Source organism: Balaenoptera ricei, chromosome 21, assembly GCF_028023285.1.
Source record: "Balaenoptera ricei isolate mBalRic1 chromosome 21, mBalRic1.hap2, whole genome shotgun sequence".
NCBI classification, from domain to species: domain Eukaryota; kingdom Metazoa; phylum Chordata; class Mammalia; order Artiodactyla; family Balaenopteridae; genus Balaenoptera; species Balaenoptera ricei.
Window position 1 is genome coordinate 20,485,094 of NC_082659.1, and position 17,612 is coordinate 20,502,705.

A 17,612-nucleotide genomic window follows, 5' to 3' on the forward strand; every position below is an offset into this window, starting at 1 on the left:
TGCCAAATGCTAGCTCTGTAATCAGAAATTAAAAGCAATTTCCCAAATTATCTAGCTTACTTTCCAGGAGACACATGCTTCTCTTTTATATTCATATTTCCCATAACAGGGAACACAGGGAACAGATCTGAGCAAAACTGAGATTCTTAATTTATATTTTAATTTTAAGGAATGAAATAGCGAGTTAAACAAATAATCTGCTATTTCCTTCCAGTCTGTGTGCTTACATCTCTGTGTTATAGCCAGTATTGATGTGAGTAGTATTACAATAGTGTTAAATATGGTATTTTAAAAACAATTACATCAATTATATGACTTGAAATATAAAATTGGGTTCTCTTTACACCTTTATCATCAGATTGACAATTTAGTGGTAAAATCTGGACCGGAGAGAACAGATTCTCAATACCTGGGCTTGAACTAACTTTCTAATGTCCTCATGCTTTTGGGCAAAGTCCGAGAGTCCTTTTTCTATTCTTGGTAAAACTCAGATTTGAAAAAGTGATGACTTACAATTCACTTCCATACTTCTCAGTTCTCACTGCCATATTTAAGTTGTTCAAACCCCCTCCCTATTAGGATCATAAGGATACAAACGTGAGTGGGTCACTTGATCATCTTTTCAGACAATATTTCTTCCTTACAAAACATAAAACAGAGCATTCCATTAATAGCTTTTATTTTTACCCTTAATTTAGCCATGGCAATGTAAAACAATTATCTCAGACATTGTAATCTCTTTTAACCTCTTCTTTTCTTCTAGTCTCACAAATATTAAGACATGTCGAATTTTCTTTAGCCTTTCCTGTCTATCTAGAGAGATGCCACGTCTAATTATATTCACAAATGCCCTCCTTTCTCTACTCCCAGTTTTAGAAAGTAAATAATAAAACCTTACTGAAAGAGAGGAAAGACTGTGGGGATGGAAAGGAGAAGATGGTACTTATACCCATGAGCATTCTAGGTCTTATACAGTGAAATCCAAATGGAGCAAGTTTGTAGTGATGGAGCCTCTGATTAAGTGGGCTTTGGAGGAGGTGAGTCTCAGTGCCACAGGTCCCAGAGCCAGGCACCTGCAAACTCTAACCACAGTGCAGCTACCTTCAGTTTTGCATATGCTGATGTGAGTCAGAATACTAGTGCATGACTAAGACCAAGAACTCTTCTCATTGGATTATGATCATTATAACCTGTCTACTTTATTCCCACCTTGTAGAGCCCAGCTGCCTGGCTGATCTTCTGTCATTGTCACTAGTTCCTTGGCCACCACACCTCTGAGAAGGCATAACTCATCTCTGTATCCCAGATGTCACCTCGACTATTGGTCTCATATTAAGTAACCTCATTGCTTTACCATTTTCTCTCTCATATCCTTCAGATAAACTCACACTGGTCCCTGATTTAATACTCCAACATCTGACTTCATATTCTCATCTGAAATCCCATTCCTTTGCTCTTCTCTACCCCTCAAAAAATGTCTATACTCTCTCCACTTCCTCATATTTCATTTTCTATTTAGCCCACTCTAATTAGGCCTTCAGATAAATCTTCAAAGATCTCCTTTAACTTTCTTCATAGAAGATTTCCATCATTTTTATTTCATCTTAGGTGTCACTTCCTTTGTGAGGCATTCTCTTTCTACCACTTTCAAAGTAGTTTCCCACGCCCCCATTATATCACCATGCCTATTATCTTCATAGCATCTATCACTATTTAATATTTTATTGCTTATATCATGAATCCATTATATTGTATTTATCATCTTCAGAGCATATCACTATTTGATATGTCATTTTCTATATATTTATACACATAAATTTGTACGTTATTGGTTTATTGTGTTTTCCATAACTATGTGAAATTCATGAGTGCAGCAAACTTGAACTCTGCCTGCACATAGTTGTCACTAAAAACATATTTTATCGAATGAAGACTAGAGTCTCAAATACTGTGCCTTGCTCTGAGTATTTATACAAAATACCTAAATAATGATGCCAGGTAGATTGGAATATTTATAACATTACCTTGGCTTTAGTATTTTGTACTGTTGTCCCCTTCTGTGAGGCAGGGGAGTAGTAGCCAATGGACTCTGATGCTTTAGTTAATTTTTCTCCCATTCCATCCAGCTCAGTAGACTTTACCAGAATTCTCCAGAGCTAGATTATTAGTGATGAATCATGTTTAGGTCATTGGTGATTAATGAATGATTAATTCATTCTCTTCTATTATTTACACACTAAGTTATTAAATTTACTGAACAAAATAACCCTTTCTGAAAACCAGATTTTCCATACCTTTGGAGAAAAATGTTGAAAAGTTCACAAGGTCTAGAAAGTGCAAAGTCCAAAATTAAATCAGCCCTTCCCTGAATTACAAGAGGATACAAGTAAATGCATTTATCTTAATGTGAATGCTGATAAACATCTGGATCCAAGAAGGCTGAAGACTTCCTCAACCTTAGCTAAGAAAGACTGTGTTTTAGAAGTTATTTGATTCAAACGAATGCTTTTAAACATAAAATCTAGTATGAAATAGAACTGCAAAACTAAGATGAAGGAAGTCCTAATTATTTTAAGTAATAACCAATAATAGGGGTAGTCACAACCTTGAAAACCAAAAGAATTGCAAAGCAATAATTTTGAGAATGTTGAATTTATATTTCTGAAGGAAGTAGAGAGGACTAACCAGAGAGACATCTCAGCACAGTGATATATTCTCTCAGGAAATCTTGGCCATTTCTCTTTCAGGAAGTTTACTTAGCTCTTCTGAGAAAATAAGTATATCTGCAAGTGTACGTTTGTTACAATCCTTTAGAATGACATTAAACACTTAATTAAACAATTTTCTATTTTATTTATGGAATTCTCATAATGCCAGGGGAACCAAGATATTTCAGAATATGTTTAATACTTGAAAATGGGTCAGCATTTAACATTTTAGGCGAAGGTTGTAAAAGTTTCAAATATAGGGTAGTTTGCTTAATCTCTTACAGTTGTATGTTGTTCTTGTTCTTCTCTAGTACTATGAGAGCCCTGTAACCACTGTGAAAGCTTTTGTGATCTTGAAAAACACTCAGGTCTGTGAGACTTAAGAAAGAAGGAAATTTTTAAAGAAAACTCTATAATCTTGTTGTCTTTTTGCAGCTTGGATATTCTAAGGTATTTTGTGATGAACAAGATACATAAAGTAATAATGTTAAACTCATCTTTAAGAAAATATCATTGAATTTCTTGAGGTGGTAAAATAGTTTTAATTAAATAACAGATTTTTTGTTTTCTTGACAACTTTTTCTCTTGGCTTTTTGTTATGCTATTTGCTTTTTCAAATTGTTAGAGGCATTTGATATATTTACTGAATTTCTGATGCTTTACCAAAAAAAATCAATTCTATTGTTGAAAGACCATTTTCTTTGTAATGTGTGTTTGTTTTATTTCAGATACTTATTAAGTTCTCATTTCTTTTCTAAGGCATGTTAATCTCACCTTCATGTCTAAACAGAATTTGTAGAAATAGAATATTCTAAACAGAAAGTTTGCTTTAATATGAGATTAAAGACAATGCATGGTCTGAATAGTCACAGCATTTTACTTGTGACTTCAGATACCAGCTATACCAGGGAAGTTCTCTTCCTTGTCAGCTGGACATAATCAGGTGTCTGGGCTCTTTTGCTCCAGTCTCACATCCATACTCTTCCTCTTTTCAAGAACATGGCTCTTCCTTTTTCTTCGCTTTAATTGTGGTGGTCCTTAGAGTTCCCTTTATCATCTTCCTATAATATATTTTCTACTTTGTAATAATAGCCATTGTCAGAACTATAAAATCTCCACCAGAATCTTCAGGCAAACTAAATTCCCATGGTATTCTGTCACCTGTTATATCACTTTACATTTTGTAGCAGTTAGTAAGTTACACATCTCCCCTCCAAATTGTAATTAAGGTCTAAAGCTTTTTGGCTACTTTCAAGAAAATATTAAATATTAATTTAAATAATAACAATGACAATAAAGAAAAAGGTAATTTTTTATATTATGAAAGAATTTGTTCTTAATCATCTAATAGTATTAGCTCTTCTAATACATTTAAAATTATAATTTAACATATGAAACTATTTTTATTATATTACATATAATATGTGTCACTCATAAAAAATTGGAGAGATAATATTTAACAGTGCATTAATACAATTTGAAGTTATAGCTCTAAAATAAAAAGAAAAATGGGAGAAAGCCAAATAACTTGGATATTTTGCATTTCTCAGTATATAGTTCAACATTTTATTTAGTGTAGGATTAAGTCAATTAACACCATAAATTAATAATCTTACATTATATATTTTGTACTACTTAACAGGTAATTTTAATTCTTTATTAATGTTTTTATTGTTGCATAATTTATTCAGCATTATTACTGTTGGTGTATTAATTATTAATTGCATGCACAAGAAATCTGAGAAAAACCTAAAAAGAAAAAAAATGAACAATTATTGTTCTATAGAAAATCATATTTTATAAAATTTAAAGTTTCCATCCTTCAGGTAATGAATATATTATTCTGAAAATTGTATACCCAGTACATACTTTTAGGTTTTATCAGATAGTAAATAATGTATTTGCTCTTTGAAAGAACTAATTTAGAACCTAAATTTATATACTACCATAGAATACCATCTCCCCTTTTCCAAAACTGACTTCTGCTGATATCACTGTATTATGTTACAGGATAGTAAATATGCTGTTTGTTCTTTCAGAGATCAATTTTATACTGATAACTCATTGAAACACAACTAAAATAAATAACATTCTAAATAAAAGTTTTAATTAAATAGTTACATCTATGTAATTCTAAATAAAAGTGATTTTCTTTCCATAGGTTTTTGCAAGCACACTGACATTTTATTAAAACATATACACTGAGCTCCTTATATCCTGCATTTTTAAAGCCACAAAAATATCTTGTGGTACAGTTGGCTTCTGTCTACTCCAAAGAACAGATGAAGTTCATTCCAAGAGTAGCATGGCTGTGCATACAGTTACTGGGTTTTAGACAAATGGAAGTATTGCTGAGAATCTTCACAGACTCCTGAGAGCAAAGGTCAATGTTAGGGTTGGACAAACCCCGCTGAAAATGATACACACCTTAGAGATGTAACAGGTAGTTAAATAGCTTTGAAAAGCAAAACTAGTGATAAGGATTTGAGGGGTTTTATAACATTTCAATTAATTTTAATTAAATAAATTAATTTTAATTACCCATCAATAATTGTGTGAGCACTCACTGACCATTATTCTTAGATATCTTGTGCCTTTTGATTTTAAAAAAATCTTTGGTTTTATTTTTGAATACTTCTTTTCTTTCTTTCTTTTTTTTTTTTTTCCAGATGACACGAGAACAGTACATACTAGCAACACAACAAAATAACCTGCCAAGGGCTGAGAATGCACAACTTTACCCAGTGGGAATTTATGGATGGCGAAAGAGGTGCTTATACTTCTTTGTCCTTCTGCTGTTGGTTACCATGATAGTTAACTTAGCCATGACAATTTGGATATTGAAAGTGATGAACTTCACCGTGGTAAGTACCACCATGATTTTATATCTATTGCCTTTGGTTCAAAGAAGATATAGCTTTATTTTTTTAATTGACAGTTATTCATCTTAATCTTTACATGTTTGTCTTGAAATTTCGAAGACTGTCATATATTATTTTATGACTGCATTCAATAGGTAATCATGATACATATATTTTACTACCTGCCGTTTGAGTGTGGGGAACTTAGATCATGAGACAGCACAGCACATTGATTTATTAGGAAGTTAGAAAACTTTTAATCAATAAGCATGAAGCATTGTTTGCTAAACCTGAGAATCTAAAAAATGTGTCTGCTTTTAGAAATGATATTTCATGTTAAAATTAATATAGGAAATCACAAGTTCCTTTGAAATACTTTATACAGAGTATTTACCTCTCTACATTTGCTTTCTATGTAATATACTGCATGATCAAATCTAAACCCTGGAATTTTCCTGGGCTGCATGGAACAATGTCTATAATTGTCATCACATGGTGATCTCATTCTATCAGAGAGCATGGTCATGGTAAATAAAAGATAAACCAGGAATTAAATCTCTATTTTACAAAAATCAATAATTAGCAAAATCATTGTATAATCCATAGATGAATTTTGCTTCAGTTTTTTGACCATGTACAATAAACCTATGAGGATGTCTTATCTGGGAAAAATTAGCTGCTTCAGCAAAGTCTAGTTTAGCCATTTTATATTTACTGGCTAAATTCTTAAATTTCTCTACTCTGTCTTTAAACCATTCTGCCTTTGCTTAGAAACCTCAGATAGCTTCACATCCAAGCAGGTATCTTTCTTTGCTGACCAAATTGCTATTATTCTTTAGAACTCTGCATCCTCAGGGGTGAGTGTAAAGCTGGCTATTTAACTTCACTGATCTTCTGATGTGGGGCTGCCTTTAAAAAAAAAAAAAACAACTCTGCTATGTATTGATTTAGCAAGAGTCGTTTCTTTCTGACTTCACTAATACCGAATTCTAACTAGAAAATGAGCCCAGCATCTGTCCACAGTGTAGGGCACTGCGGTTGTGTGCAGTAGGAGCCTGGGCGGCAGGTGGCCTAACCTTCCAAAGAGGAAAAACTGTAACTGTGCAAATCATGATAAAGCAGCATATGCTCACGGAGAAAAATGAGCTGAGCAGGGGTTCCATTTTTTCCAATACAGTGCAAATTCTGAAGGGTATTTATTAGAAAAAGAAATGAAAGACAAAGAGAAGATGGGCAGGACTCAATGTGTTCCAGGATTAGAGAAAATAACTGCTTCCTAGACATGGATATACGTTCAGGGTCATTGACCAAGGCCTGTGAGCCTGTGGGGGGCTAGAGGTGGAGCTGGGGGCTACTAGGCAAATGATAGCTTTATGAGACTATGGTAACACATATGAACCATTCCTTTGTCCCAGGAGCTGGCTCATTCCCGTACCCACCACCCCCCAGAAAAAAAAGTCTTGAGAGTATCTGACACAAATGTCATTAATTCTACCTGTAATCTTTTTGTTCTTCTGAGCTCTGCTCCTGTGTTCACTTACTCGTGCCTGCTTCATTTGTGATTTGTGTATCACACAGTAGGGACAATATGTATACCCCTGCAGATTTTTTTATGCTCTCTTAACTATCAGCCAAACTAGCAGTTGCTGACAGCAAGTTCTCCAACATCATTTTTCTAAAAAAATTTTTTTTCTCAAAGAGAAGAAGAGTAGATTTTTCTCCAAGTCTTACAATTTCAAGCATTCTTTTTCCTCTATCAAGAGACATCTTTTAAAAGCTCATGAAAAATAGGATCAACTCTCTCACCTTAGGGAGCCTTGATCCTATCCAGTGACCAGGCCACGGGAATTTTCAGATTAAATGCATGTATGTTTCTGAACCATGTTTAAATTAATTAAGAAAATAGACTTAAATGTGTAATTTCATGGCTGCATGCATCAGCCTCCCATTACCTTGCCCCATGCTGAAGCCAAAGCTGGATAAGCCATTCAGGGAAAATAACTGAACCGTCATCTTTGTCCTCCGGATCCACACAGGCCTCTGGGTCTCTGGTACCTATGGAGCTCTCTAATTTGAACCTCAGCTGGCCAAAATGTAAATGTCAACATGTTCCTTGGGATAATGAAAAGGAATTTATTTCTGTAGGAATCTTGACATTTATTTACTTATTTTATTTGAGGCATATCTTTCTTTTTTTTGTTTTTTAAATCACAATTTTATTTTTTTATAATCAAAATATAAAACTATCCTTCCTTTAGCTATGTAAGCTATTTATATGTACCTGAAATAAATGGAAAGATAAAGTTGTAATTTTTGTATCAAGATAATTTTTATAAGGTAACATACCCTTTATATCCATGCAGTGATTCATAATTGTTCAGAAAAATTCCAAATTACTTAAGTAATTGCAGATTTTAGCAGTCCTAAATACTCCACATCAGGTTAAGCTGCATGTACTCGCAAAGTGAAATAATTTGTAATCCTCTTACATTAGAGCAGTAAAAAAAATCAATTTTAGTTTTCACTAGTACATTAGGATTGTATCTATCTCTAGAATGAATACCAAAAACCACTTGCCATACTATAGTGAGAAGTAGTAAATGGTGTGTAAATTGGGGAGTGTTATTGATCTGCACAAAACGTATTTCACTTTCATTACAACTGTTGCCATTCAATACATGGAAATATGTGGCTGTTAACATCTCTTATTTGGGCAAACTTGACATGTTATTGCTCTCAAAATATTGTGTTTTCAGCACAGCAAGTGTAGCTGCCCACCTGTTTTATGATGCTTCTTGGAGTCCATCATTATGACCAGTATTACACATGATCTCTATGGTTGATATGACCTTATTCTCTTTCTCATTTTGTGGGAAATAATATCACTCTGCTATTGAGATATCCAGCAGCAGAGAATCAGGAAAAAGGAAATGACTTTATACCACAGGGTGAAAAACTGAGGGTAGATATAAACAATAATTTCCTGGCCATAAGAGTTGGTAAGTGTAGGCATGAGTTGAAGGGAGAGATTTTGAAACAACATTCTCTCGAGATCAGTATAACCCAATTACATGCTTCTGTTGTTGTTGTTTGGTTGTTTGGTATAATATCTTTGTGATTCAATATAATAGACTAGTCCAGCAGATCTGTCAAACCAGGCATTCTGCTGAGGCAATATTCTTTTCTTCCAGTGCCCATGGTAAGTAAATTAGCTCTATACTTGAAAATTGAAAATGAATATAATAATAAAGTATTCATTTTAGTCATGAGAGTACTAAGTAAAAGTTGGTGGCATCCAACTGCAACTTAATTTGATTAGACATGTTAACAAGCCAGCAAAAGAAAGAATGGAAACTTAAGTGCCATTTATGAAGTGAAGATTGAGAGGAAGGTCATGAATGTTGTGACTGAAAAGTCAAGAGTACCCAGATGTGGATAATAATTGAAACAATCAATTAATTGAATAAATTAGAAAAAAATTCTTAGAGGCTTATATGATGAGTGGGATGAATGTTGGATGAAGGGAAATCCCAGGAGAAGCTGGATTGAATATCTTAGTTTTTAAGGATTGAAAAGGAACTGGGACATTTTTAGTTCAACCATCCACGTATTTCTAGAGTTCACTCTACAACGCTCTCTCCATTTGGTCGCTCAGTATCTGCTTAAATCCTCCTTTGGATGATAAGCAAACCATCCCATTATATCACTGGATAGTTTTGTTGTTATTGATATCTTGGTATCTTGTTGCAATCTTTCTGTATGTTAACTCCAGTCTTAGGATCCTAATTCCATTCTTTCAATCTGACATCAATTTATTAATTAATCAAGACCACAATATGTTCCAGTATACACACATATACATACATATATAAACAAACACACACATGTATACATATATATATACACTTATATACTTTTATACATATACACATCAAGTATATATATATCTTTGATCATATTACATTTTAATGTCTAAAGATCAGAATATGTAAGAGAGATTCTTATGCAATCCCTTTGGTTTCCTTAGTTGCGACTTCCTTTTTTCATTTCATATTCTCTTTATTACATATTTACAAGTATATGTTTACAAGATGATCAACCCTTTTATGATATCTTTCTGTTTATGGCTGTTGTCTATAGAGTCACTGATACCTTTTATCTTACTTTCTTTTCTTTTAGTGTACCTTTCTAAAGTTGAGATTGCACATAATACTATATTTAGCTTTCTGCTTTCTCACTTTTCAAAGCTAAATGTTTTTAAAGTTAATTCAGGGGGAATATGAAATAATATACTTTTTTTGATTCTTAAATCCTGTACTCCTTCTAATACTTTGGTAAATGACACATCACATATCCCCATCTCACACTTGTAACTATTTATTCCTTTTTATTTAATCTTCATCAGTAACCAAGTGATGTATTATCTATAGCTATTTCCAATCTACCTAAGATGGCTAAAGTATATATGCAATATGCTGTCATCTGTGTGTCCATCCAAAAGCTTGCTACTCCCACAGTTTTCTTCATTTCACTTTCTAATAGGACCATTACTTTGGAATGAACTTTTCCATCTCCATTTATCCAACCAGTTCTTATATTTATCAAAGCTGTGTCCTAATCTCAGATGCATTTTATTTCTTACCCAGAATCTATGGCTATGGATAAACATATGTGAAGCTTAAATATGAACTAACCATATTTCATTGATTTTTAATTGTTTTTTTCTCCTCTCCTTAGCATGTTTATCACAAAATACTTTCTTTCTATATGACCTTGTTTATTGTCTGTTCCCCTCTCCACAAATGGAATATAAGCTCCATGAGGCCAAGGGTTTTTGACACTTTTTCCACTGCTGTATTCCCAAAGCAGAGGATAATCCCTTCCAGATAATTAGCCCTTCATAAGTATCTGTGGGATAAATATCAGTCTTTAACATTACCTGCGTTGAAAACCAGTTAGCTGTTCATTTCACTATGATGTGTGCCTTTCCAAAGGCCCAGCTTGACCTAGGAAGAATTGAGGCAAAACTACTAGTTATCCCAGGTCTCTTTGCTACTGTTTAAGGTCTCATAAGCACAGGGAATGGTTCGTGGTCTGTGCAGTGGTATTTATTAACTTCTACATTGAAAAAGCAGTTTTGTGTTCTGAACACCAAGGTTAATAATTCCCAGTGGCTCCTGATTTAGAAGCCAACACATTCCAAGAAGGCAGGCCCAACCTTGATTATCCATTATCAGTGGTACAGAGAGCTGCCATTATTAACATTTATTTAATATGAAATATTTTATCCTACAAAAGAATATACATATAATATATATTTAAGGCACAAATGATCATAATAACAATCATAAACAATGAAATGAACACTGTGCCACATCCCCCAGTTGTAAAAATAAACATTACCAATGTCTCCTAACTCTATCTATAGAGAACCACAATCCTGAATGTTTTTTTCTTGATTTATTTAGTTTCATGTGAGTGTATGTGTGTGTGTAAACCTCAAACATTATATTGCTTTTAGGTCAGCAGTCTGTTTGCAAGATTTATCCCTGTTAATGTGTATAGCTGCAATTTATTTAGTTACTGCTGTAAATTTCATTATGAGTGTACCTTATTTATTTATCAATTTTCCTTTTGAGTTATTTCCAAAGTATTTTTTGTTGTTTAATTTGCTCTCACAAACAGTGATCCTAAGAATATTTTTGTATATTGATAAGTGTAGTTGCACATGTACAAGAGTTTCTCTAGGTTCTAGAGTCTAGAGTGTATGTCTAGAATTATTGGCTTTTAACATGAATTTTTTTCCCTAAAGTGATTGAATCAGTTTGCTGCCACCACGAGCAACCTGTAAGGGTTTCTTTTGTTCTCCTTAACTCTTAACAGAGAACTGCCAGCTAAACTAAACTGCTACCTCTTAAGCCACAAATCTGACAGCCAGCTATCTCATAAAGTTCCTCTTTGTTTATTGGTTTGTTTGTTTATCTGGGTGTCCCTTTCTGACAGATTTATTCCTTTATTTTTAGTCATATGTCTTATGTCTGCAATAGGATTTACTATGTTGTATTAGATGTATAATTATGGTTCATCTAAATATGTACTCTTCTCCACTCGTTTTCCCAAAGCCCCATTAATGTGGGAATTCCTCAAGGAGCAGAATCAGGTCTTATTATCTTTTTTATCTTGGTATCTTTGCCAGGCACATAGTAGGTAATACATTATTTTCAGTTGACCATTACATCACTTATTACAATCCCTCTAGAAAACGTAATCAAAACCTCAAGTGTGAGAGAAACTAACTGTGTTTCCTGACTTCCAGCCTCTCTTGGGAGGGAACCTTCTTCAGTGGAGGCTCAGCCTGCCCACCACAATCATAACTTCCCCAAGTCTCATCCTTTGGCAATTGAAATCAATGGAATATTGAGACTGTCTAGAGAAATTTGTTGACCCAACTTGGTCTCATCTTAAGGATATTTGCGATTTTCTAAATTTACTTTGATTAAAAAAAATTAAAGATACAACACACAAAATAAGTCCCCACTAATTATAAACTAGTCTCCAGTTACTGAAAAAAGATGAAACGGATCAATAACAGGAGAAAGCAGAAAAGGGGAAGAATTTTATTCAAGTGGCCCACAGGGCAAAAGCAGGGGTGTGGGTTTTTATTTGCATTTCTCACAGAATTGTTATAAAACATGGACTCAGAATCAGACTTTCAAAACTTCTGGAGCGTATGCTCTTTATTCATTCCGTCAAAAACCCATAGACATATCACCATCTGTTTTGTGTATGCAACAATTTAAGAACAGAACATGAATTCATTTTTATAACCATAACTATTATATAACCAAGGAAAAAGCTTGAGTCTCTACTACGTATTGGTAAGATATTTTCCCATAGAAAATTGGTGTCAGTAGCAGATTCCCTTAGATTGCTGGTACTGCCAAAAACACCTCTCATCATCCATCAGCAATGGTTAAAAGAATGAACTTCAGACCAGACCTTTGCATCCAAATCCTGGTTTTGCCACTGATTAGCTATATTACCTTCAACAAATTAAACTGTGGTTCAGTTTCCTACTCTGTACAATGGGTGCAATATTATTATTTTTATTAGATCGTTGTAAACGTCAAAACAATTAAAATAATGAAAGTTCTTCAGAAGTGCCTGGCATATCCTAACAGCTAAGATTTTGCCATTATTATTATTATTACTCATATTTCTGCTGTTCTGACTTCTCAGTTATTCCATACATCGTGTGAGTTAACGATTTTTTTCTATTGATGTTGAGCATAAAACAGTTCTAGAAATGTAAAAAGGTCCAAAAACATGTGTATTAATGAATAAGTAGTAAAGAGATGAGGGTGTTTATAATCTTGTTTCATACTAAGGATATGCATAAAGGTTCAGAGCATGAGCTTTGGAGACAGACAACCTGATTCCCATTCTGGCTCCAGAACAGCTGCTTAGAAGGATGGTCTTGTGTGAGTCACTTAACCTCTCTAACTCCAGTTTCTTCATCTGCAAAATGGTCAGTGGTGTTGACCCATAGAGATATTAGAAGTAATAAGTGAGTGAACTCTTATAAAAGTGCTTAACATAGAGCCTCAGAGTAAGTACTAATTAGTGCTAGCTATATGTAATGACAAACATTATTTCCAGGCATGATTAGCTGTTCATAATTAGTTATTTATTTTATAGGATACATTGTATAAGAGAAAATGTCTTATTTCCTTGGGATGATGGATGGATAATAAAGATTTCTTTTGAAATTCTAATTTGACACTCAGATATAAAAATTTACCCAAAACTTTTAAGAGGAACAGTTCAGCTGTCAAAACATCATCATAATTTGGATGACCGTAAGACGTTTAGTTTGAAAATCTGCATTACCTGAAAAGGACCCTACTGGCCTGTCTGAATGATAGAGCTTATTTTCCAGAGAGAGCTAATCTCTTTTTTGAACCATTTTGACACATATACTACTTAAAAATTGGATGACAGAGTGGGATTTCTGTTTTTGATCCTAAATGTTCTGAGTTTCTTTAACGTTCAGAGCTTTAAATGCTTACCTGATAGAGATATTGTGATCTGAATTATAGCCCTTAGGTTATAACCTTTAGATCTGGGAGTGAAAGTTTGAGATGCCCGGTAGCCCATATTTATTTAGCATGTAGTTTGTATTCAGCCAGATTATATGCTTTATAGACCAGACCTTACTGAATTTCACAACACTGCAAAGTAAATATTATATCCCCTTTGGCAGTTGAAGACACTGAAGACACAGAGGCTTAGGGAAATTAGATAAACTTCCCCAGGTCACACTGATGAGCAAAGTTAGAAGCTTGGGCTCTACAATTTTAAAGTTCATGCTCTTTCTGCCACCTTTCATTGCATTAATGTTATCAAGATTCGGTTAAAATTAAATTAGTTCAATGTTCTTCATTAAATAATTTACTTTCCTGTCTACTTTAGTGCATTCACACAATACCATTAGATACATAACTATGACATCACTGCTTTTTAAGTATATTTAAAATTCATTGGACGAAAGATACCTCAATCCTCTGAACTATTTTAATTTAATGGGGAAACGTACCTAATCTCTCATAGTCAGTGAGTAATTAGAACAGTGAAAACTCTTCTGTAAGTTCCAAACATGACTATGCTTTTGAGTTTGCCAGAATGAGCATTAAGCTTAATTTCTGGATAGAGTAATGGTGCTTATTAATGGCACCTTTATAAAAGGGACAATGATTTTCATAAAGGCTGTTTTATCCCTGTGTGACTCCAATCTAGTCTTTGCCCTCATTAAACTATATTTTGCTGAGGAGTAACTAATTGCTCATGATGAAAAACCATTCTGAAGGTGATTTAGGACCATAGCTTTTGTCCACCTTTCTGGGCTGCCATTTCCATTTTTCCAGTTAATTCCTCAGTACATGAATCATGGCTCCCACCCCAAGCCAAAGGGGGTGGGGTGCTATCTTCTGTGGCGTGACGACCACTCCACAGGAGGAGTGCCAGCAGTGGGAGCCCACCTGCTGGAGAGCCGTCCGGCCTGCATCGCCCCTCAGTGTGGTGTGTGTGGATTTACTACAGAATTTATGAGAGTGAATAGTACAGTTAATGTCGCAAGACTGCTTCCATTACAACCCTCTGTTTGTACCTCCTCATAATTTTCTGACAAATTGTCCCTCTCACGTGAAATCATTCATGCTTAGTCTTAGCCTGGCAGTACATTTCCTTCCCTTGCCTTTAGAAAGAAAAATTTAGTCACTTTTATCCAAGTTCAAACAAGTACCAAGCAGTCATTCCTTTGACTGAATTAAAGTACAAAAACAGGGGCATAAGATAAACCATGAACTCTACATAGCATGTGCTAAATGAAGTACATTAGAATACCAGATATTTTGCAGGAGAAAACAAAGAATTAAGAAAATTAGCCATTGAATAAAAAGTTATAGAAAGTACAGACTTGTTAGTTCCTATGTTTTTATAATATATAGAGATGGAAAAGACTTTTGTTCAGTGCCTGTTTTACACAGAGAAGATGGAAATCCAGAAAGATAAAATCACTCGCCCATGTGGGTGACTTGCAACCAGACTATAAAATATGTTAGATCACATTGAGCTTAATGTAATAAGTGCATTGTGCTTATTCTCACATTTAATAGCATATAGTATGACCTATATAATTTGACTAATTTAGTAGGAAGCTTAGAGGGAATTTTAAGTTTTAAAATGAAACAATGCTAATTATCTTAAGAAGAGTTAACATTTTGCTATTTTGTAAAAAAAATGAAGCAACCACTTGTTTTTCAAAAACATAATTGAAATGTCGTACTTGTTTCTAAGAAAATATATTTTTTAATAAAAGTCATCTTTTAGGCAGGGATTCATATGAATTTATTAATTTAAATAATAATTTCACCATAGACCTTCTTGTTAGTTTGTAAACTCATTCCCAGATCAAATATATGTTAGTACTACATAATAAATTAATAGTACTGATACAAGATGTTAATACTATTTATTATAAGCAGATTTAGTTTGCTAAATAGTTTAATATTTAGTTTTAAATATTTCCGGAAATTCACCATTACAGCGCCTTTGCAAATAATTACACTGTTTCAGAAGCTGTTTATATCGGCTGATGGCTATCATCTTTGGGGTAGCTCACAGCTTCCTTCCCAAAGCATGCATGATGGTCCATAATACAGCTTCAACAGTGTTCAGCTGTATTTCAACTTGTAAATTCCATTGAATAATGTCATTAGAGAATTATATATCTGTTCTCTTGTGATTCACATATTTCTGCTATTGAAAATTTTGTATATTTCTGAGCTTAAGAAATTTTGAAATAGGCTAAGCCTCTGTTATCTCTCATATCCTCTTTATTTCTTCTTGATCAAGGGGTTAACTTAAACTAAACTGAAAAAGCACTGGGCATTTGTTAAAAGTCTTCGTACAAACTGACCAAGTTTATCTCCTGATGCTAGTTTTAGTTTTAGTCGGAGGAGGGAAGTGTAAAACCTAAATATCAGCATGACCCAAATATGCATGTGTGTGCACTCATTACAAAAGAAGTATTTATTTTCAGTGTTCATTAATGTCCAAAAAATATGATTATTAAGAAGCAATACAAATTGCTTAAACAATGTGTAAAACCTGTGTGCATCTCCACTATAATATGCCTTTTAATCTCACTTCCAGTGAGTTGCAATTTTATGAATTGGACTCTGTTTTTCGGTTAACCTAGTTAATTTTTCTCTGATATGCTTCAGTCTTGATTGATGACTTAAAAGCAATATTGTCACTTTATGTTTCTCTAAGAGCTCTGGTTAGTGAGCTGCAAAAAAACAAACAAAATAACCAGATTTGCACTAGGAAAACTCTTATAAATTTATTTAAAATACCTGAATACCTAGGTATTTAAAGAAACATAGAAATTGGTGTTAGTAAAGAAGGAAAGGGAACAAGTATTCATGCAACAGTTTGTTAGGTACTTTACATAGTTTGTGTTACATAATAGGACATTCCTATGAGATGCATATTATTATCTCTTTTAAAATAAAAAACTTTGCCCAAATTCATGCAATTAAAAAGTGACTGAATGAATATTTGAATATTTGTTTATCTAACACTGCAGGCCAAATTTGCTTCACCTGCTTAGGAATCATTCTACTGTTGATGTTATTCACGTGCCAGTGTAGCCAAAATACAATTTTTCTACATAAGCAATATTCTACTATTCGACAATAATTTAATAAGTTCACATATAAGTCCTCATATATTTTTATAGGGGCATGAGATTGAATATTTTCTAGTTAATTTTGAAATGGGGTGAGGTTCTTACTTTACTGTCTGCTAATATTAGTTTATGTTCTGTTTCTCTATTTTTTGATTCATTATCATATTCATAGCATATTAATTATAACAGAACTACAGAGTCATGATACTTGCTATAACTTTTTCTGCCACTTGTACAAATAAGAAATGTGAGCACTGTTTTAACTATAGGCATACTCAACTTTTCATATACTAGCAGGCATTTTAAACAAGTTCAGTGTATTGGTGATCTATTGCCACAAGAATGCTGTGTAACAGACACAAATCCCAGTAGCTTAAAATAATCAACATTAATTTAAATCGGGACTCTGTAGATTAACTGGGTGATTCCATCATCTGATGTTGGCAGCGCTTCCTCGTGGGTCTGCAGTCAGCTGTCCTAGCCAGCTTGCAGCTTGGCTGGTTTAGGATGCCTCATCCCCATACTTGACAGTCATTTCACTTGGATCACATGTCTTTCTTCCTCCAATAAACTAGCCATTTTTAAACAGGTTAGAAGTTCCAAGAAGAGCGTAGATATATGCAAGACCTCTAGATGTCTAAGACCCAAACTTGTTGTCCGTCATCACTCAAGTCTGAGCCTTCTATTAGCCAAAGAAAGTCACATGTGCAGTCAAGATTCATAGGATGAATAGACTCCACTTCACTTGTATCCTAAGAAATACAATTAAAACAAGAGCTAAATATCTCTTTT

At 33.8% G+C, this 17,612-nt stretch overlaps 1 protein-coding gene across 3 annotated transcripts in view; it reads left to right on the forward strand.

The window, feature by feature from the left end:
* The first annotated feature begins 5,377 nt into the window (after positions 1-5,377).
* The window catches only part of SGCZ (sarcoglycan zeta), a 308,800-nt gene continuing 296,565 nt past the window's right edge, over positions 5,378-17,612 (forward strand). For all 3 annotated transcript variants that reach the window (XM_059909345.1, XM_059909347.1, XM_059909346.1), the window contains exon 1: positions 5,378-5,572. In XM_059909345.1, coding sequence (XP_059765328.1) covers positions 5,378-5,572 — 195 coding nt within the window. The remainder of the gene's footprint in view (positions 5,573-17,612) is intronic.